The sequence below is a fragment of the Sturnira hondurensis genome, unplaced genomic scaffold (assembly GCF_014824575.4).
Source record: "Sturnira hondurensis isolate 20B ecotype Veracruz unplaced genomic scaffold, ASM1482457v3 Scaffold0007401, whole genome shotgun sequence".
Classification (NCBI taxonomy): domain Eukaryota; kingdom Metazoa; phylum Chordata; class Mammalia; order Chiroptera; family Phyllostomidae; genus Sturnira; species Sturnira hondurensis.
The window spans coordinates 7,526,115-7,548,465 of record NW_028080032.1 but is presented as its reverse complement, the minus strand read 5'-3'; the positions used below and the strand labels follow the sequence as shown (position 1 = coordinate 7,548,465).

The following is a 22,351-nucleotide window of genomic DNA, read 5'->3' as shown; positions in this document are numbered from 1 at the left end:
TAAAAAGGAACTAGGATTCTACAGGGTCCAGCAAAAATAACACCCTTTTTTATTCCAAAATCTTTTATTACAAAATCATAAGCCTGTGATTCTGTAACATAACAGTATCTCACTCCAGCACATCATATGACATTTTAGGTGAAATGTTCAAATTAAAACTATAAATTATTATGCTCACATTATTACCCTACCAACCACACTCAAGCAGGCCTTACTTCTGCTGGACCCTGTATGTTGTGTGGTCATCTTGAAAATATATGGTTAAGTGAAAAAAGGAGCAGAACAGTGGTATTGTATGCTCCATTTTTCAAAGAAAGGGATCTACACACACACACATAATTACAAAACAAACTGCTGGGGAAATCTCTGTTTCTATCAATGGTAGAATAGCTTTATCTTTTTTTTTTAAGATTTTAAAAATTTTATTATTTTTTATTTTTAAATGTATCTTTAGAGGGGGAAGGGAAGGAGAGAGGGAGAGAAATATCAATGTATGGTTGCCTCTTGTGAGTCCCCTGCTGGGAACTGGCCTGCAACCCAGGCATCTGCCCTGACTGGGAATTGAACCGAGATCCTCTGGTTCACAGGCCTGCACTCAATCCACTGAGCTACACCAGCCAGGGCTAGATTTTATTTATTTTTAGAGAGAGGGGAGGGAAGGAGAAAGAGAGGGATAGAAACATCAATGTGTGGTTGCCTCTCATGTGCCCCACACTGGGGACCTGGCCTGCAACCCACGCATGTGCCCTAGACTGGGAATTGAACCAGTGACCCTCTGATTCGCAGGCAGAATAGCTTTTTCTATGCCAACGGTTCAGCTGAAAGCAAGTAGAAAAACTGGGAATTTTTTTTTTAATCTTTTGGAAGTCTTTGGACAACAAGAACTTGAGAAACCAATGTTTTGGAGCGAAGAAAAGCTCAGGGTGGTAAGATCAACTTTTGGTACAGCTTTTCTCATGGAGTGATTGGCTGGTTTGAAATATGCAGCTAAGAGGTTGAGCAGAAAATTATGGCAAAGAAGCAGAGATTCTGAGCAGAGTTTTTGGTAATCAAGTTGAGTTGGGGGTCTAATTGGAGTTCAGGACCTGCAGAGGAAGGAGCGCTGGAAAACACCCCAGGCTTTTCATTGGGAGCCCTGAAGGACAGGCTACACTCTGTGCCTAAGGGTGAACTCAGAATAGATCAACTCTCATAAAGGCTGAAGCCTAGCCTTCAAATCACCTTTAATCCTTGTTTGGATTAAGGAGATTTACTGCATGCCCGAAGCAAGTGTAAACCTTCTCTCGAGGAAGACACCATCAACAATTGATTCAAGTTGTATAGTTTTTCTGTATTCAGTGATGTGATATATATTTGTATCAATTGTATATATTATATATTATATTTGTAAAACTTAGTCTGCATTCAATATAATAACCAGATGTGTAAAAATAAAAAAGTTGACTAAAATTTAGAGAGAAAACAGGTAATTGAAATAGATTCATACAGAGACTTCCAGTGCAGATGAGATTGCACACACCCTTTTTCCCTGCTGAGTCTCACTCTAAGCCCTGGGATTGATGCAGAAGACAACCAAAGGTGAACAGGGAAAGGCTGTAAGAAGGGAAGCTGGTTTGGGATCATGGGACTGGAAGGACAGCATAGTCATAGGACATCTTACAGACCCACACTGAACAGAAGAAAGCCACCTAGACCGGTAGTTTCTGACCTTCCTACCAAGCATCCAGGTGGGCTCGTGCCTCCCCTGAATCAAATGGGAGCCCCCTGAAAACACTGTGCAAGCCTGTCAACATCATCAAAGGTGATCAACAGGGAGCCCCACTGAATGTGTGCTGAGAAGAAGCACTCTCCTTCCCCCCTGCAAAAAGGACACAGTGACAGGTGTCCTATCCAGGAAAGTGTCTTTGGCCATGTGGGCCCAAGAGTCTTCTCAGAGAAGCTACCCAGAGACCCAGGAGCAGGTAGGTGGGACTGGCAGGAGGGACCCAGCTATAGTAAGGGGCACGTTCTGGGAAGCCTCCGTTGTCTCTAAGGGCTCAAGACCTGGCCTTTCATTCTCTGAGACACTGTGGAAGCTGGGGTGGGGGCACCTTGGGGCTCTCACGCCCCTTTCCTGCCGAGAGATACTTGGTAGCCTGGCTTGGGGAAGCTTCTTCCACTCCCTCAAGCAGCACCAGCAGGACCAGTGGGAGCCCAGTGACCCCCAGATGAACAAAGCAAGCCAAACAATACCACAGAGGCTCTGAAAATCACCCTGCCATTAGAGTAATAGACCAGGAAAGTAGGCCAGGACCCACATGTTAAAACTAAACAGGGTGACTACCTGTTAAAATTTTAAAAAAAACTGAAATGCTCTATGTTAGTGACTTCTAACATAGTAGAAAAAATGTTCGAGATGTAGAAAATCACTTGTCATGTCAATAACAAAGGAAACCACAACTTGAATCGCAGGAAAAGCTATCAGCAGATACCAACACAAGAAGAATCAGAAGATCTAACATTCATTTAATTGGAGTCCTCGAAGGAAAGGAAAAATTGGGTGGGATTGAAAGAAATCATGGCTGAAAATTTACCAAATTTGGCAAAAGAAACCCACAGGCGGAAATTAAAAGGCACAGACACTAGGTTAGTATATAGAAGTCAGTTGCTTTCCTATATACAAGCAATGGAAAAGTGGAATTTGAAATAAAAAATGCATTACCATTTATGTTAGCAACCCCCAAAATGAAATACTTAGGTATAGGTCTGACAAAACATACAAAATCTATGTGAGGAAAGCTACAAAACTGATGACCAAAATTAAAGAACTAAATAAATGAAGAGAGACTTCCTGTTCATGGATAGGAAAACTCATTATTGTCAAGATACCCCACTTTGATCTATAAATTAAACACAATCCCAAGCATAATTCCAGCAGGTTGTTTTATGGATATCGACAAACCGATTCTAAAGACTGTATGAAGAGGCAAAACCCAGAATAGCCAGCATAAGGTCGAAGGTGAAGAACAAAGAAGACTGACACTACCCGACTTCAAGACTTAGCTGTAAAGCTACAGGTAATCAGGACAATGTGGTGAATGAATAAACAGATAGGTTGGTGGAACAAAACAGAGCCCAGAAACTAAAGGCAAATAAAAGTTATTTTACCTATAGGGAAGCTCAGTTCAAACAACGGATGTCTTACCTGAAACCATGCGATCAGAGGAAGTGGCGCAATATTTTTCAAATGCTGAAATAAAAGGAATTCTGTATCTAGCAAAAACTGTCCCTCAAAAATTAATAGGAAATAAAAAAGTTCTCAAATGATGGAAAACTAAAAGAACTTGTTGCTAGCAGGCCTACCCTTAAAGAATGGCTAACAGAAGTTCTTTAACAGATAAGAAATGAGAAAGGAATGCATCTTAGAGTCCCAGGAAAGAAGGAATGGCGGGGGGGGGGCAGAAATATGGATATGTACAATAATAGAATCTCTCTCCCCCTCAGATTTAGCAGATCTGTTGATTGAACCAAAAAATATAAAACCATTGTTGCTAAAAATGATATTTAAAATTGGGAAGAGAAAGCATCTAAATGGGAGTGAGGTTTCCACACTCCACTCAGAGGGGTAAAGTGTCATTACCAGTAATTATGAGTCACCTATATATAGTCTGATACCTAGTGTAACCACCAAGGGAACGATACAGAAGATAAAAACAATATAAATAAATTAAGATAGAATCTTAAAAGATCTTCAGGGGACCCCACAGGAAGGCAAAAAGAGAGAAACAAAAGAATGAGAACCAGTGAAACATGTGAAACAAGTAATATGTCTAAAGGTACTATAAAACTTGACCTGAAATTTTAGGTTGATATTCCTGGCCTTCCCCTTCCAAACCTTTCTAAATTTCCAGTAACCGCTTGTTGCTCATTCACTAGAACACAGGGGATTTCAACGTAAAAACTGGTAAAATTTAATAGAAACAACACCTAATACAGAGGGGATGTGGGGAATAGAATATTTTCACATATTGCAGGTGCAAATGTGAACTGTTACAGCCTTTTGGAAAATAAATTTGGCAGCCTAGGTAACAATTAAAATTCATATTCCTTTTGGCCCAGTCACCTCCTCCCAAGATTCTGTTCCTAGAAATAGAAGCACAAGTGAAGCTGCTTGTATAGGGGTATTTATTGCAGAATGCCAACCGACTGAAAACACAATGTTAGTAGGAGAAAGGCAGAAACAAAAATGGTATCTCATAGGTTGGAATATTATGCTCCATGAAAAAGGATGAATTACATGGTCTTGTGAGTATGAAGAAAAATACTTAAGAATGCTTGTTAGGGGTTAAATGTTCATCTTGGCCAGAGGTAGGTGAGTGTACCTGAGAAGAATGTTCTTTAGTTGACAAAAAAAAAAAGCCTGTGATGACACTTATTTCACAGGTGATAATTTCACCTGTGAAATTATATAAATGCACATGTGTAATATTACTAAGTAAACATTTGAAATAAAAATAACCTAATTCGTTTTCTAAAAGTAATGCTTATTTGCAAATACCTGAACACATCCATGTGAAGTCCACAGAAATTCATAGGAGCAAAACAAGCACAATAGGAAGCCATAAAATCTTCAAGGTAGGAGAGCCTAACACAAGGAATGAAGGAAGTGCACGCCTGTGTTTGTTCTTGCTCTTTCGCTCTCTCCAGCAGCAACCGGAGGGAAATTTAATCACTCATAAAACTGGGGTGGTCTCTTAGTTGGCTGCTGTTGCTCTTCAGGGACCTTGGCCTTCCTTGGGTTGGTCGTTCTTGGTGTTGGCTTTGTGTTCAGGCTGCAGTACTTCCAGCTGTAAAATCCAACTGCAGCAAAGTCCACAGGGAGAAGAAGAATGTTCTCTGAATGTCTGTCGTAGGTAGGGTTTCTTGGATGCGTTTGCTGAGATGGAGTTAAGGGCACAGGTTGGTTATCACAACTGTGAGGGGAAGGGGTTGGAAGCAGAACTGGGCAAAAGAAGAGGTTTAACGCAGGCTGATCAAGGGGAGCTCTGGAGCGGGGATTGCTGCTCATGGTGGTTCACGTTGGATTGAGATGCCCCAGCCTTTGTACCCGCTCCGGTGCAGGCTGCCGCTGGAGCGGGTCCTTCCTGGACGGGGAGATCTAGGTGGCACATCTCTGGCTACCACGCTGTCTTTAAGAGTCAGAAAATATTTCCCAGCAGTCCCTGATCAACTTCCCCCACATTTAAGTATTAGATTACATGTTGTAACCAAGACTAACAATGACCCTTCATAGTCTTTCTCTGTCTCTGTAGTAAAGCAAGTCCTGGTTTTCATTGGATACATGGTCGTCTGAGGGAATGGCTTTATTTCTCAGCCTCTGTATTTAGATTTGTCTGACTTTGGGATAATGGTTAAGTTGGATTGTCAAGTTTGCCTTGGGATATATGCCTGTTCCTGCTGGGTGGAATGTGGGAAAGACAGCTGGAGTTTGAGCAGCCATCTTGGGTTATGAGGTGGAAACCACCTGTAGAGGATGACAGAGCAACAAGACAGAAGAATATTAGGTTCTTCTCCCCCCCCTTTTTTTTTACTGATGTTCGAATACAGTTGTCTCTGTTTTCCCGGCCCTACCCACGCCTGCCTCCCACCCCCAATCCCCAAATAGTAGTTTCTTGATGATCATGGAAATGCTCTGGGTTGCTTGTCTTTGGACTTCATTTCTCAGTTAAGCCATTACTGTGTAGGTTTTTCTGTCATTTGCATTAGAACCTAATGTTTTTTTAAAAATATATTTTATTGATTATACCATTACAGTTGTTCTATCCTCCCCTTCATTCCCCTCCACCCGCACACTCCCTCCTCCACCATTCTGCCCCCCTTAGTTTATAACCACGTGTCTCAAGTTCTTTAGATTCTATATTTCCCCCACTATTCTTGCCCTCCCCACTATCTATTCTCTACCTACTGTCTATGCTATTTTCTGTGCCTTCTCCCCGCTTCTCCTCCTCCCACTCCCCTGTTGCTAACCCTCCATGTGTTCTTCATTTCTATGGTTCCACTCCTGATCTAGCTGTCCTCTTGGTTTGCTTTTGTTTTAGGTGTGGTTGTTAATAACTGTGAGTTTGCTGTCCTTTCACTGTTCATATTTTTCATCTTCTTTTTCTTATATAAGTCCCTTTAGCATTTCATATAATAAGGGCTTGGTGATGATGAACTCCTTGAACTTGACCTTATCTGAGAAGCACTTTATCTGTCCTTCCATTCTAAATGAAAGTTTTGCTGGATAAAGCAATCTTGGCTGTAGGTCTTTGGATTTCATGACTTGGAATACTTCTTTCCAGCCCCTTCTTGCCTGTAAGGTCTCTTTTGAGAAATCCGCTGACAGTCTGATGGGTACTCCTTTGTAGGTGACTGTCCCCTTATCCCTTGCTGCTTCTAGGATTCTCTCCTTCATTTTAGTCTTGGCTAATGTAATTATGATGTGCCTTGGTGTGTTCCTTCTTGGGTCCAACTTCTTTGGGACTCTCTGAGCTTCCTGGATTTCCTGGAAGTCTATTTCCTTTGCCAGACTGGGGAAGTTCTCCTTTATTATTTGTTCAAATAAGTTTTCCACTCGTGGCTGTTTCTTTCCCCCTTCTGGTACCCCTATAATCCGGATGTTGGAACGTTTAAAGATGTCCTGGAGGTTCCTAAGCCTCTCCTCATTTTTTTGAATTCTCATTTCTTCATTCCTTTCTGGTGGGATGTTTTGTTCTTCCTTCTGGTCCATTCCATTGATTTGAGTCCCAGTTTCCTTTCCATCACTATTGGTTTCCTGTGCATCTCCCTTCATTTCAATTAGTTTAGCCTTCATATGTTCCTCTAATTTGTGACTGTAATCAACCAGTTCTGTGAGCATCCTGATAAACAGTGTCTTGAACTGTGCATCTGAGAGGCTGGCAATCTGTTGGTCGCTTAGACTTATTGGCTCTGGGACTTTGAGTTCTTCTTGCGCCATCTTTTGGCTGTTCGTGCCTGTTCCGTAGCAGGATCGGAGCCCTAAAGTGTTCACTAGAGCAGGGCAACTCAGTCTCTGGGTTGTGACGTTGTATGTGGGGGTGGGGTCAAAGAGAGACAATGGCTTCCCGTCTGCCTCCTGCTGCTGCATCCCCCACCGGCGCTGCAGCCACCACCATCACCAGGCTCACGCGTTTCATCCCACTGCACGTGAGTGCGCCCCTGCCGTCAGCCCTCCACCACTGGGTTCGCCCCCTGGGGCCTGCGTGGTCCATCACACTGTGCGCGAATGTGCGACTGCGGTCAGTCTGCCCCACACCCCGACTGGTTTCCGGCTGCCTGCGCACCTAGGTCGGGGGATCTGTCCTGCCCGACCCAGCTCCGCTGCTGGCTCCGCCTCTCTTACCGTCCCTGTTGAACAGTTCATAGTGGTCGGACTTCCGTATAATTCCATTTTCTGGTCTTTGGGTGTGTCCTAGTTCTCCAAACCTTTGTTGTATTCAAACTTGGTTGTGGGAGAAGGCACAGTGTTTCCACCTATGCCTCCATCTTGGCGGAAGTCCTAGAACCTAATCTTAACTGATATATATTTCTAATTAATTATTGGCAGAGAACACAAGAGACCATGATTGACTGAGACTAACATTTTGGGGGTGGAATAGATGTTGGGGAGTGAGAGACAGAGACTTTTGTATCAGTTAAGTATAGAGAGGGAGAGAAGGTCAAGGAAGTCAAGGGGTTTTAGGGGCATATTAATTGTGATAGACCATGGGATCTTCCAAACTAGGGAAGTGGGAGAGTGAAATGTGTGGGTGTGGGGGGATAAACATAGAGAAGTGCTAGTTTAGTGGTTTTGAGGTCCTCAGGGGGATGTCAGCTCACTGGGAAGGAGGAAAAAGGCTAAATGAACTGCAGAGCAAAAAGATGGCGGTCTGCATAGGACACCTAGAATGAAGATTTTGATGGCAGTGCTGTTACTGGTAATGACCTAGAGGAATGAGTAACTAAAATGGGGTGGAGGAAAGATTGTTAATGATGAAATTAAGTAGAGAGTCTGGGTTTTGGATGGAACATCTTGGGTGTTGATGTAGTTAAGTGGAAGGCAGTGGACTTGTTGCTGACGCCTTCAGTGGGTGAGGAGAAGTAACTGCGATCTCAGTAGGTGTCTAAGAAGGTGAGGGAGGCTGATCCAGAAGAGAGTGTGTGTTTCAGAGAGGCTGGTGTTGTTGATGGAAGGGGGAGGAAAAGTGACCTGGAAACAGCATTGAGGAAAGAAACAACATCCTTCTTAAACAACAAAAATTTCTGTATAACAAAATATACTAGACACAGAGTATAAAGAAAAAAAGTAAACCAAGTGAATAAATTTATAGTACACTTAACATACAAACTGGAGCTCCTTAACATAAAAAGTACTTCTAAACATTAATTTGAAAAGGCAACTTGGTCCCAAAGTGGTCAAAGAATATAGAATCTAAATTCATAAAGGGGGAAATGCAAATGAATAGAACAGTTGAGAAGGTTCAAACATTAGCGCTAGTACCAGTGAAAACATTAATGAAATACTAGGCTATGCTGGTCTTAATGGAAAGACCTCAACATACTGCTGAACTTCAAGCTTGGCACGAGCGTGGGAAGACAGGTGCTGATGCACACTGCCCGTGCAGGGCTAGAGATCGCCCCTTCAGAAGCAGCAGCCTGAATGGCTGTGATGGACCTCTTGTGTGTGGCGGCATCTGCTATGCTTACCCATCACAGTTAGGCTGTCTGTAGTGCTATTGTACCAAATACTTGTAACCGTTACTGCGTGACCTTATTTTTAAAAACCAACTCGTATTTATAAGTAAGTTCTTGTGTCCATTTTTGTGGTACAAAGTACAATTTTCCCATCTTATCTTAAAGATTTAGGTACGTTTTTTGTTCATTGTATTAGTTTTAGTGTATTTGTCTCCCTGAGTGTATTTGTTTCATCTATATTTGTGTAATCTGAATGTAACTGTCCAATTATATTCTTCTGGTTACGTATCAGTCATATGCATGAGTATACTCACTGTGCTTAACTTGGATTGTATTGAGAATTAAGAAAGATTATTAATATATAAAATTTTGATGTTTTTTTTTAATTGCAGACTAACCGGATCTTCTGGGTTTATAACAGATGGACCTGGAAATTATAAATACAAAACAAAGTGCACATGGCTCATTGAAGGACCGTAAGTAGTACTGGCTGATTTAATTTAGTTTCTTTCAGGATAGAGCTCAGTGTGACATTATTTTTCCTATAAGTAAAACACTCTGTAGCATAGAGTACTTAAAATATTTTCTTGTTTGGTAACTTCTTAGTTTATATGTAAATTTGATTTTATTTTTCTAAATTTTATTGTTACTTAACAAAAAAATTGTGTTGATTTAAAGCTGCAGATGAATTATACACACCAGAAATTTGTGTATTTCAATTGTACTTAATTAAAAAACTGTTGAGTATTTTCCATGGTTTACTTGAAGCATTAGACAGTTATAACATTGTGTCATTTTTTCTGAGTGCCTGTTTTTACTTTGGGGGTAAAGTCAGAATAGTCAGTGTTGCCAAGACTGCTCCTCCCTGGGCGCCCGTGGTCCCGCGGCTGCTGCCTTCTTTTTCTTACCTTCAGCACGCTCGCAAAGTGACGTGCCTCAAACTTTTTGGTCTAAGGACCCTGATACACTGTTAAATTTATAGAATTCCAAATAGTTTTTTTTTGTGTTTACCATATTAAAATTAAAACTAAGAAATATTTAATTTACTTTAAAAACAACAACAATAAACCCATTTGTTAGCACAAATGACGTATTTTATGAAAAAAGAAACCCTGTGCCTAAAAAATGGTTAGTGAAAAGAATGACAGTGCTTTACATTTTTGTAAATCTCTTCTCTGGATTATAGAAGTCAGTTGGGTTGTCATATTTTCTTCTGCATTCGCTTTGTTACCATATGTTACTGGTAGAAGTGTGTGCAGAAAATTAGGCTTCACTTAATATGTAGTAGGAAAAGGGGAGGGGCTTTCATAGCCCTTTGAAATAATTATGCATGGTGTTTGGTACTATTCCAAAACTGGACGAGTGGTAATTGCTTAAAAGTAAATTGTAGTGTGGAATCAGAAACAATGTGAGTGAACTTTTGGAATTTGTTACATTAAAATTAATTCATTTTCTTGTACTTTGAATGGATCTTTAACTTGCATAAAAGTGTATTGTTTTTGTAACATGATATGTGGGACATTTGGAAAATATTGGTGCACTGAATTATGCAGATCTCCCAAATGTTGGTATGTTTCATTATATAATATAAAAAATATCACACTGGGCCGTGGTCAGGTAGCTTAGTTGGTTAGAGCGTCATCGTAATACTCCATGGTTTACAGGTTCAGTCCCCACGCAGGGCACATAGAAGAATCAACTAGTGAGTGCAGAAGTACGTGGGACAGCAAAAATAGGTGTTTCTCTCTCTCTCTTCCCCCCCGTCCCATTCCCCTTCCCTCCATCCCTCCAATCCTCCCCCTCTCTCCTTTCTCTCTCTAAAATCAATTTAAAAAATCACATTAGTTAGTATCACCATCAGTCTCATCAGAAGTTTTAAATACTGGAAAGTTGTATTTGGTTGGCAGATCCCAGCTTTCCAGAGCTCGAATTATTGCTTGAAACTTCTATTTTATCTTTGGTAACAAATACTGCCAGTTGTTTTCTTTGAAGTGACAGGCTGACTTTGTTCATTTTCAAGAAAATACCTGCCATAGATCCAGGCCTGAAAAACTATAATTTTTCAGTTGTTCTTTCAAGTGAAGATGATAAATGGCATTCTAAAAGAAAAGCAACAAGTTCAGCCCACAGCTCCAACAGTGCAAAAGTGATTTTCCTTGAGACCATTGTCCTTTGTTCGGTAGCAGAAGTGCTTTATGCGTCCTTTCCATCTTGTCATGCAGAATATTAAAAAGATGTGTACTATTAATAAAATTAGTAATTTTTACCATCTAATAGAGATATCCTTCCATGAAATTGTCATTTTTTCCTCCTTTTTCTATGAGGGACTGGTGGTGGAGAATGACAGTGATCACTAGCCCAGTTTGGTGCTTCACCCACCATTGCTTTTGTACCATTAGTAAATGCTGACATGGCGATAAGGCACACGATAGCTTGGTATTAATTGTTGTGAGCAGTCATGACCTGTTGGGCCCCTAAAAGGGTCTCAGGGCCCCTGGCGTTCTGTGGACATGACTCTGAGAACTTGTGGTCTGTTGTCTGCCCTTTCCATTTCTATCCATTCTCTCCCGTCTGGTGTCCTTCTCCACTGCTGCTCTGCATGTGGCCTCAGCGGTTGCTCCTCCTAGTCTCACCAGGAAATGATCTCTCCCTCCTCATGTCCTCGCATTCGGTCTATTAAGTTCTGGCCGGTTTCCCTCTAGAATATCCCTGAATACTTTTACATTCACCTTTCACATTGATCTCTGCAGTTATTGTAAGAACCACCATCCTTGCCTTCCTGGGCCCCTGTAATAGCCTTGGAATTGGCCTTTTGATTTTCACCTTTGCCCCTTACCTACCTCTCACTTCTCATTTCATGTGGTTCCCTAATTTGTTGTGTCAGGCATGCTGATTTTCTTCATATTGCTCCAGTACATGAAGTCATAACTTCTTTCTTCCCCAGACTTTGTGATGGTGCTCTCCTCTGTCTAAAACATTGTTTTCAAGCCTTTCATGTGGCTTTTCACTTGTCGGTCCACTCTCCTCCACAGCCTGCTGGGGTGTTTCCCCGGCGCCTGTTGTACTACCATGTTCTGTGTGCGCCTGTTGTACTACCATATTCTGTGTCCTTTAACTTCTTCACAGTAGTCATCACCATCTGAGTTAACTTGTTTATGTATTTATTTAGTTGTTTGCCTAGAGAAGTTAGTTAGACAAATAAATGTGAGGTAGAGGAAAAGTCTAGGCTGGAGACATATAATTAGACACTAGCAGGAACGAAATGGTGTTGCTAATTCCAAGAGCTGTATGGGTGGAGTGTTTGAACTGAAGCCGGGTTGGAGAATGAAGTGGCGAGGGGATGAGAGGAAGTGGAGAAAGCAGCCTTCTGTCGAGGTTCATTCCAGAGGAGAGGGGATAGGGTGGGGTAATGGCTAGAAGGAGAGTTGGGATCTGAAGTTTTTACTGTTTTGTGGGGTTTTTGGTAAAATATGTGATGCTTAAGGAGATTTAAATGTGGATGTGGAAGTTCCAGAAAAGAGGGAGATGGTAAATATTTTAGAGATAGAAGGAAGAGAAGGTAGGTGTATATTTTTGAAAATGGGAATTTGAGAGATTCTGGGGTGATTTTCCAGAGCCAGGGGGTGGGACCGAATGGATTGAGATAGTAATTGAGAGTAACAGTTACGGAGGGAGAGAGTTAGTCGTAGGACCTGCTGGCTGATTTGAAGGGTTGTGTGAAGCTGGTGAGCAGTGCCCAGTGCTGGAACTAGCCTTGTCCATGATGTGACTTTTTTCTGGCGTGGCTTAGTTTTCTTAGGATTCAGTCTAAGCAGGCAACTGTCTTCCTCTAGACCAAGGCTTTTGGCCAGGTGGTTCTGTGAAAAGTCAGAGTGGCAGGTGAGTGTAGAGAATTGGCAGCTGTGTGTGTGACAAGGTGCAGTATGGGGTCTTCAGTTGAATAGGGAAGTGCAGAAATGGGAGAGCCAATGGATTGGCTCAGAGGCTGTTAGTGAATGGCCCCAGGGTAGACCCTAAGGCCCAAAGAGGCATAGACCATTTCTATTTCGTTTATCATTGCGTGTTTAGTGGTCTCTTGCACATACGTAAACACTAAGTAAATCTTTGACAAAGAAATGAATATTGTTCACTATTAATTTCTTCTCTCTGTAAACTCTTTAAAAATCTAGCTATATATCTTTTCAAATGTTTGATAGTTATGATTATCATAAATTACTTTTTTTTCAGGCCAAATAAAATAATGAGGCTTCGTTTCAATCATTTCGCTACAGAGTGTAGTTGGGACCATTTATATGTGTATGACGGGGACTCAATTTACGCACCTCTAATTGCTGCCTTTAGGTAAGCTCACTCGTGTAAGTAGTTAATCATATGGTTTCTGAATTCAAATGTGTATCTCCTGGATTGCATTCTTACTGACTCACCTTTATTATCCCTTAACACATTATTTCATGGGAAGAGTACTAATTCCGGAGGCCTGACTTGGTTTCCTGTAGCTACGCGGTAAGTTCCTGGGTAGAACACTTGATCTCTCTTTTTAGTTTCCTGCTCTGTACAGTCGTGGTAGTGGTGTCATCCATCTGCCTCTCATGGTGGTGAAGTCTACATTTTAAAATTGTTCTGTGAGTAATGTATTGAGTAATGTTTCTGTGAAAAAATTAAATCAGGGATTATATTCATCTTAATCCCTGTGTTCCACATTACATAGGCCTTCAGGAGGGAGTTGTTGAATTCAGGTGTAGAGGTGTGTGTGTGTTTGTGCATATGCATTAATATGAGTGAGGGGAAACTTTGGAAAGAATGTGCAGAAAGTGAACTGTGGCTATCTGAGGAAAACAAGGAATATGCCACTTACATATTGTGATTTTGTTTTCAGTAAGTATATTCTGTATTAGTAGTTAAAATAGCTTACTACCACATACATGTTCTGGATTGTTTTTGGCATTCTAGTTTTTATTATCAATACTGGGCTGTGTTGTCATCTTTTTGACCACATGGAAATTTAAATCCACCTTATTTGTCTTCCTTTTAGTGATAGAAGACTTTTAAAATGACAAGCCATAGTTGTCAGTTTTTCATCTGCAGCTCACTTTTTAGATATTTTTCCCTCAAATATTTTATTTCCTTAACTTTAAATAGAAATCAGTTCAACAAATATTTTTGTATTCCTCACGTGAGACTGATCTCGTGGGTGAGGAAGAAACAGTAAACAGTACGAGTTGCCCAAGGGCACAGGAGACCAGGGGACTAATGTCCTTGTATTTCTTCCCTCCCTTTGGCTTAGAAATTCCTCTTACATATCCTTGAATTAAGAACCAGTTTCAAAGATTTACTTAGGAAGCCAAACAGCAGGATGGCTAGGCCACGCTAAGCATTAAAATATCATTTGCTAAGTGCTGAGCCATGCATATCTTTATGTGAGAGTTTGAAGCATACCTTGCATTATAGCAAGAGGTACCCCATACTTTCGCATTAGCCCCAAAACTACCTGGAGTATGATGTTATTATAATAGTACTTGTTGGGGCTTCACTTGATACAGAGTTTGTTAATCCAAATTAATGGGGTCCCTATTAGGTACTGGGCACTTTGAGTCAGCTTGCCATTAGCTGTGCGAACTTCCGCCAGGCAGGTGTACACCGTCAGTCCCATGTTCACCTGGACTAGGTATTTGATGAACAGACATGTGAATCAGCAGCAACAACAGAACAAGCAGGAGACTGTCATTGTTCTAATTAATGACTTTAAAGAGAAGCCAAAGTACATGTACAGATATCAGGAGAGATTGTAGGTTTCTACAAAATAAAGTTGATTAACGATAGTATGATTTAATCCATTGATGATGTTAAAGTTTGACCTATGGCATAGTAGTTGAGCATGACTTTTCAGAAATTACAATGGGAAAAAGATATGCTTTAAAATTGAAATTTACTTGAAACACAAAACCTCTAAAGCACAGGTATTCAGAACAAGTTGGAAACCACTGTCTAGGCTGAAAAGGCCCTGTCACAGATGGGGAGCCGAGGGGTGCTGTTGAGTCAGGAGGACTTGAGTAGAGGAACAAGCCAGTGGTGATGTCCTCAGGGACTGGAGTGGAGGGAGCCCGGAGGCAGATGGTTCAGCTAGTAAAGGGAGGAAGAATCCCACAGGATTCAGAAGATGCGGAGCTTTCATCTGAGTTCTGCTCCAGTCTCCGTGTGCATCTGAACAGGTCATTTAAGTGCTCTAGACTTCAGCTTCTAAAACCTAAAATGAAGGTGTCACACTGTGTTTTGGGGTGTATTGCAAACTGCGAAGTTGAATTGGACTTCAAACTGGTCGATCACATTTATCTTTTTTATATAAGAAAGTTCTGAATAAAATTGTTTTCAATAAACACAATTCCATTACTAGACAGCTTTGAGAACCACTGGAACAAGTCTCTTCCAACTCTACAACACTGTGATTGGCGGTGCATTCAGTCCAACAAATGCATAAACGAAGCACCTTTGCAGAGCAGCCCCGTTCTGCTGGGATCTGTTGCCAGGGAGATGCAGAGGTGGTAGTGGTGACGAGGCAGTTTTACCCTCTGAGAGTGTTCTTCAAAAGAACATTATTGCTTTTAGAGATTTTTTTTTTAAAGAAAGTCAAATGTTGCTGAGGCCAGGCAGTTGTTTAGACTGAGGCGAGGAGTTGTTAGAGGAAGCCTTGTGAGAGTTGGGGTCAGTCAGTCTGTCCAGCACCCAACTGAAACTGTGGTCAGACCGTGGCACAGTTAGAGAGGGGGAGGGGAAGGAGAAAGAGAGGGAGAGAAACATCAATCAGTTGCCTCTCCTACATGCCCCAGCTGGGGACCCAAACTGCAACACAGGCATGTGCCTCAACCAGGAGTCAAACTGATGATGACCTTTTGCTTTGCGGGACAGTGCCCAAGCAGCTGAGTCACACTAGTCAGGGTGAGGAGCACATAGTCTTTCGAGGAGACAGGTGTGTCAGATAAGGAGTACGAGTACACTTACGTGATGTAGTTCAGGGGTGTCAGACTCATTTTCACCGGGGGGCGGGGGGCACATCAGCCTCATGGTTGCCTTCAAAGGGCCGAATGTGATTTCAGGACTGTATAAATGTAACTTACTCCTTAACTAGGGGCAAGGAGCTTAGTGCTGCTGCTGGTGCAGGTCGGATAAAACAAGGCAGAGGGCTGGATTCGGCCCGTGGACCTTGTGTTTGGACCTTGTAGTTGGACCTTGTACTAACTACACTCATTACATGTGTGGTGTAGTTGGTAAACTCAGGTTGTGTCTTAGGAGTTGTAGGTGTATTCAGAGAGCCCATGTCTGTCTGGGACAGTTAGGGTGAATTAAAATATTTTAGTTAAGTGACTTTCAAAAGTGATTCTAAACAATTAAAAACTGTGTTTGAAATATAAAATGATGAAACCCGGGCAGTTCTTGATTTGCTCAGGTTGAACAACTGGCTGCGGCCTAAGCTGCGCCTGCATTTGTCTGTCTCCTCGGGGCGCGGGGGAGGGAGGTGCAAGGTGGCTTGGGGTGCCGTTGAGTGGCACGCCCACAGCGTCACTTTCTCACCCGCACACTCTCTGCTGCCTTCCATGCTGGGCAGAGGCTGTGTTTGTGTTCACTTACTCTGTAGAAGTTTATTTTTGTCCTAAACTAGTTGTTTTATTTTTATACTAGGAGAAAGCAGCACATTCCAGAGGTGTCACAATTTCAAGTTTTTGAAGTGAAAAGATGTAAATGCCTAAGTTCCTCTGGCAGTTGGGAAGCTGGTCCCTTCTCTAGTATCGTGGTCGTCCAGTGCAGATGGCCCTCCCGCCCCTTGGGTGACTGTCCTGCGTTCTCCCTGCATTCTGTCATTCGTCCTACATGCTGAAGTGTCCCCACCACACATAAAAAATAATACCATTAGCTATCCCTTATTGAGAGCCTAGTGTGGGGCACCTCTTAAGCACTTCACGTATTTTAACAGCTTGATTCTCACGCATCACTGTGAGGTAGGTAGGATTTCTCTCGTTGTGCATTTGAGGAAACTGAGGCTCAGGGGTGTCAGCGACATGCCCGGGCATGTGGAGCAAAGATCGGAGCTCACACCTCTGATCCTGAAGCTCGTGCTGAGATAACTGTGCAGGGTCTCCCATGAGTGACAGAAGTGCCCTGTCCTCCTCTGTCCCAGTTTCTCATGGGAACATTGCTTGTGACAACCCTGTTTCTAGGTGGCCCTGCTCTTGTTCGCACCTGCTCCTTCAGCATTTCAGGGGTTCCGTGTATGAAACTGACGGAAGCATGATGATGGTTGGAACCTTTGTTGGTTTCTGATCAAATGTTACCTCTTCCAAGAGGCCTTCCCTGTCTGCTCTGTCTGAAGTAGCACCTTTTGTCCTTTTACTTTGTTCTTTGTCCCTTCATAGCATTTATCTCTGCCTGGCGTTATGTATACACACCTGGTGGAGGAGGGGAAGAGCTGTATCTAGGCTTACTTGTTTTTTTCAGAAGGTGAACTCCGTGAGGCCAGGAACTTCTTCCCTGTTGTATTCTTGGTACCTTCCTAGGCGCCTCATATGTAAGTGGAACAGATGCAAACAGTAGTAAATAGTAAATATTTGTTAGTTGAATACATAGTAGAAAATTCTTCACTATTTAGTAACCTCTGGAGCACCTTCAGTGTCCTTGGGTTCCTAGCATTCTGTCTTCATATTAAAACTTTCATTGATAGCTCAGTGGATTGAGCGTGGGCCTGTGAACCACACAATCGCGGTTTGATTCCCAGTCAGGGCACATGCCTGGGTTGCAGGCCAGTTCCCAGCAGGGGACACACGAGAGGCAACCATACATTGATATTTCTCTCCTTCTTTCCTTCCCTTCCTCTCTAAAGATAAATAAACAAAATAAAAAAAACCCCGAAAACCTTTCATTGAGCCCTGGCTGGTATGGCTCAGTGGATTGAGTGCTGGCCTGCACACCAAAGGTTCAGTTCCCAGTCAGGGCACACACCTGGGTTGCAGGCCAGGTCCTCAGTAGGGGGCGTGCAAGAGGCAACTGCACATTGATGTTTCTCTCCCTCTCTTCCCCTTTCTCTAAAAATAAATAAATAAAAATCTTAAAATAAGAAAACTCTCACTGAATGAACGTCTTATCTCCTTCTCCCCTTCATACCCTGCTTATGTATTCTTCTAGTCATGTTCATGTGAACTTAAATAAATACATAAATGCACACATATACTAGGCCTATTGTTTTGCAGCTGCCCCTGCCCCCACTTATCAGAATGCTGTGATGAGGCTCCTTGTTAGTCCTGCAGACCGACAGAGATGGAGTGATTCATTCAGCCAGCTCTCTGTGGATGAGTGTATTTCAACCTATTGACATTCCAAAAGGTGTGGTAGTGAGGATTCTTGTGCATTTGTCTTTGTGCACTCGAGCACGTGTTTCTTTTACAAATAAATAGAATTGCTATATCACAGTGAATGAGCATTTAGGACTGTTATAGGCCCTGAGGTGGGAGTTCACCTGGTGGAGTGTGCCCTGGGAACGCAAAGAGGCCAGCGTGCCAGGGGTCAAGTGGGTGAAAGGAAGAGAATAGTGGGTGAGGTGTTTGTTCTTGGGTGGTGTCCTGTGTGCGTGCAGCAGACTGCACAGGGCCTGGAAGGATTTAGGCTTTTCGCAGAGTGAGGTGTTGATGTTGGTAACAGTATGTCAGTAATCGGGCAGAAGACATGAGCATGTGGAAGTATGCAGAAGGCAAGTAAACATGGGAAACATGACTTACATCATGAGTATGAAAGAAACCCAGGATCAAAATTTAACATTCACTTTTCACTTATTAAATTAGCAAAGCTGAAATAGGACTGGTAACCTTACTGGTTGGCTGAGTAAGGTGGGATGGACCCTTTCATTCCTTGTTGATGGGATTTCAAGTCAGCATGGCTCGTCTGGAAAACAAATTGGTGTTGTGGGTCAGGAACCTTACAGGCATCATTTAGACCCTGTGACTTGGTACTTCTTTCCCTCTCCAGGCACCCAACAAGAAGTTTTGTGTGCTCGAGTCTCAGTGAGACAATGAAAGTTCTGAAGGAACTTGTAGTGACATGGGAGACACTTATGGTGTATTACTGGTGAAATGGAATATAAGCTGTAATCTGGTGCCAGTCAGGCAAAGAGAACACATCGGCATGCTAGTAGTGTTGGGATTGTGGGTGTTTGTTTACCAAGCCTACTTACTTGTATTTTTACCTTTCATGTCTTTCACTAATAGGTATTTAACAAAGTTTGTTACTTTCTGTAATTATTGAAGATTTACTCAATTTTTCACAGAAGAGGTATTAAAATTTTTATTTAAAAAAGCATACGGCCGTTAATTTAGAACCTTCATAGCGACACAACCCAGAGTAAAGGAGAGCCTAGCCAACGACTCAGACCCGTTCCTCAGAGGGTCCAGAACTGATGGGGTGGTACCGTGCGCTTGTCACAGGAAGTCGCCCCTCTTCCTGGAAGTGGTTTTTTAAATCATGCGGATAAACTCCAGCCCTGAACTTGTGCTTGCCTCCATGTGATGTGTCTGCCATTGAGTTTCCCTTCATAAGAAATGTGTTTTCGTTTCAGTGGCCTCATCGTTCCTGAGAGAGACAGCAACGAGACTGTCCCTGAGGTGGTTGCCACGTCAGGTTATGCCCTGCTGCATTTTTTTAGTGATGCTGCTTATAATTTGACTGGATTTAATATCACTTACAAGTAAGATATTTATGTCTGATATTTGTGATTTTATTCAAAAGACTGTATACTTTTGAATAGTCAATAGTCACTAACATATGTTGAGGGCCTACTGTGTGCCAGGCATTGTGCTGAGCAGTTTGAATGTATTTTCTCATTTAAAGTGTTTTTCTAAAAAACTCTGGCATATGGGCACTGGTTTCTACTCGTTTTATAATCGAGGAAACTAGTAGGAAACAGTAAATTGTCGAAGTCCTGGGGCCACAGTTTCAACCCAGACTTGCTGCTGTCGAGCTTCCCCTGGAAGAGAGGGGCATTTTCTTGTGAAAATGGATTAAGACATTGGGGATTTTTGCTAAGTGTGATTTAACAATACTGGTAGCTTTTGTGTACTCAGTGGTTGGACCACAGGGGACAGCTTAGTTGAGGTTACAAAGGAAACGTCAACAGACAGACTTTGGTGGTTTTTGGAATTGTTGTGATAGGAGAGAGGCTCACTTCTGTCTTCCTTTTTTCCCTTTTAAGAAATCCTATCCCCTGCCCCTAAGTAAATGAACCTCAATAAAGAAAGATTTCACCAAAGGGTGGCTGCCCTGTCTGTGGAGTAGCCCATTCTCTGTTCACTGCTCCACTAATAAATTCGCTTTCACTTCAAACTCTAAAAAAAAATGTTTCTTTTCATAAGTAGTTAAATTCATAAAATGTCGTAAGTGAGTGGTGTGTGATAAGAGCTTTTGTGGCCCCCAAAGCCTAAAGTTCTGTGTGACTTTTTACAAAATAAGTTTGTCAGCTTCTGACAAAGGCAGTCACCTCCGTATGTAACCTTTATGTTGGGTTCTTTTTCTACCCATTTTCTCATGATCTCAGTATTTATTCAGCCTGATTTAAAGCCTTCTCTATCTTGATTAGTATGGTGATTCAGTCTTTCAGGCGCCCAGGGTGTGTGACTTGGCAGCCTGGGCAGCTTATCGCAGTATTAGCGAGATGATTTTTAGTGGCACAGGCAGGCTGAGCTGAGGGGAGAGGCTGATGCGTTCGGCTGGGTGCGCATAGAGGTCATCTGGGAATCACTGGGTTTCAGACGGTACCTGACTGGCCTGTGGGCGTGTGCACGGCGAAGGGAGGAATAGCAGAGGCAGTTAAGGGGCAGAGGAATGCCCGTGGGCTCTGTTGTTGCAGAAGGCCAGAGAAGACAGTCTCAAGAAGGAGGAAGCTGACAGAGGGTTGAGTAAGCAGAGGAGGCCCTGGGTTGCCCTAGCTGGGGAGGTTGGAGTCCAGGGCCTGGTAGGGATGGAAGATTGGAAAGTCATGGCATTCAGAACGGACACTCTGGGTTTGTTCTCTGCCGGGGAGGGGAGAAAGGGGAGATGTGGGTTTAAGCCAGGGCTTCTCAAGCTTCACATGCACAGGGATCTTCTGGAGGGCTTATTAGGGCACATTCCTGGGATCTGCCCAGAGATTGTAGTTCAGTAGAGCTGTGGCCTGAGAATCTGTATTTCTGAATAGCTCCTGGCTGCTGCTCTCTCTCTGTGGTCCGCATTCTGAGTAGCATTGCACCAGCTATTCACTTAGGCCCCATTCTAGGTAGGTTCCTAGGCCAGGGGCTAGAGGGCACAGTCTTCACTGTTAACTGGCCCCTCGCAGTAGCAGCCTTGGGGGAGAAGAGAAACTCAAGGGAGTGAGCACCCCAGGGGAGAAAGCAGTTCAAGCACCCTTGACATTGGGAGCCCTTTGCCCATCACCACTGGAGAGCTCTTCTTGCTCCATTGCCAGTGTCTTCCTCAGGAGTGTGTGTTTTCCTGGCCCTGCCTGGTGTAGGAAGAAGCCTTGGTCTCTCCTAGAGACCAGAATTAGTATTTGTTAGATGAAGGAATGATGAGGTTCTTACAAATTTTATTAGTTTTGTGGTTGCAAGGCTCTATTCTATTCTTTAAAAAGGAATCCTAAACTATTTTAGGGGTCCCAGGCCCTATGAAAAGCCAAATAAAATGATGGGTTTTATCCCAGAAAAACGCCCAGATGCATATACATAAAACACTGTCATACATTTTCTCAGGATCCTCAGGTTACACTGAATCTTAGCTTGGGGCCAGCGCAGCTGGAGGACCCCTGGAGTGCACACCCACAGCTTCTCAGGTGTTTTCTAATTTTCTTTTAAAAGAAGAAAAAACAAATAGTTACATTTTACTTTCACACAGATTGGCACTGTACCTTATTTCTCACTCTGAGTCATATTTTAAAGGTAGAAAGTTAGACTAATTTTCTTATTATTTCAACAAGCAGGCATTTTGATATATTACTGGCCATTTTTACATTTTAGAGATACAAAAATAATTTTTGTGTTTTGAGATGTGATGTAATTCACTGCTCTAAAAAGTGCGCAATATTAATTTTGGCACTTAACGTAAACCTATGCCTAAAGGCATTTGAGTGGAGCGGTTGAAGTGTAAGGGGCAATGGACGTTATACTTCCCCTCCTTTAGTTTAGAAGCTGTATGAGTTACCTCCTCCTCTTTGTTTTTCAGTAACATTCAGTGTTGGTTACGTGCTATTCTCTCGTGTGGTTAGTAAGCGTGTCTGTAAGAAAATATTTGACATACGCTTGGTATAAGGCGTAGGTTTGAGCACATGAAGGAACCTCAAAATACCTCACTTTTCTTTTAGGCCTTTTATAAAATGAAGTGGGATCGTTGTGGCTATTTGGGCATAACAAGTCCAATCGGAAGCTTAGACTTTCCCTTTATAAACTTTTGCCTTGCAAGGCCTTTTTCTTAATAAAGATAATTGACCTTTATCGAAGCTTTACCTTTGTGTAAGTATTAGACACCGCTGTCTAGAGGCCTACCGGAATGCCACTCGGCTTTTTCACCAGATACTTCACTCTGCCTCCTGGGACTTGAAAAGTAGGCAAATTCAGTGATCATATTATAATATAAA

The 22,351-nt window shown here is 42.5% G+C and overlaps 1 protein-coding gene across 2 annotated transcripts in view; it reads left to right on the top strand.

The window, feature by feature from the left end:
• ATRN (attractin) overlaps positions 1-22,351 on the top strand; it is a 167,905-nt gene that overhangs the window by 19,523 nt on the left and 126,031 nt on the right. For both annotated transcript variants that reach the window (XM_037051735.1, XM_037051734.1), the window contains exons 2-4: positions 9,105-9,188; positions 12,940-13,053; positions 19,307-19,435. In XM_037051735.1, coding sequence (XP_036907630.1) covers positions 9,105-9,188; positions 12,940-13,053; positions 19,307-19,435 — 327 coding nt within the window. The remainder of the gene's footprint in view (positions 1-9,104; positions 9,189-12,939; positions 13,054-19,306; positions 19,436-22,351) is intronic.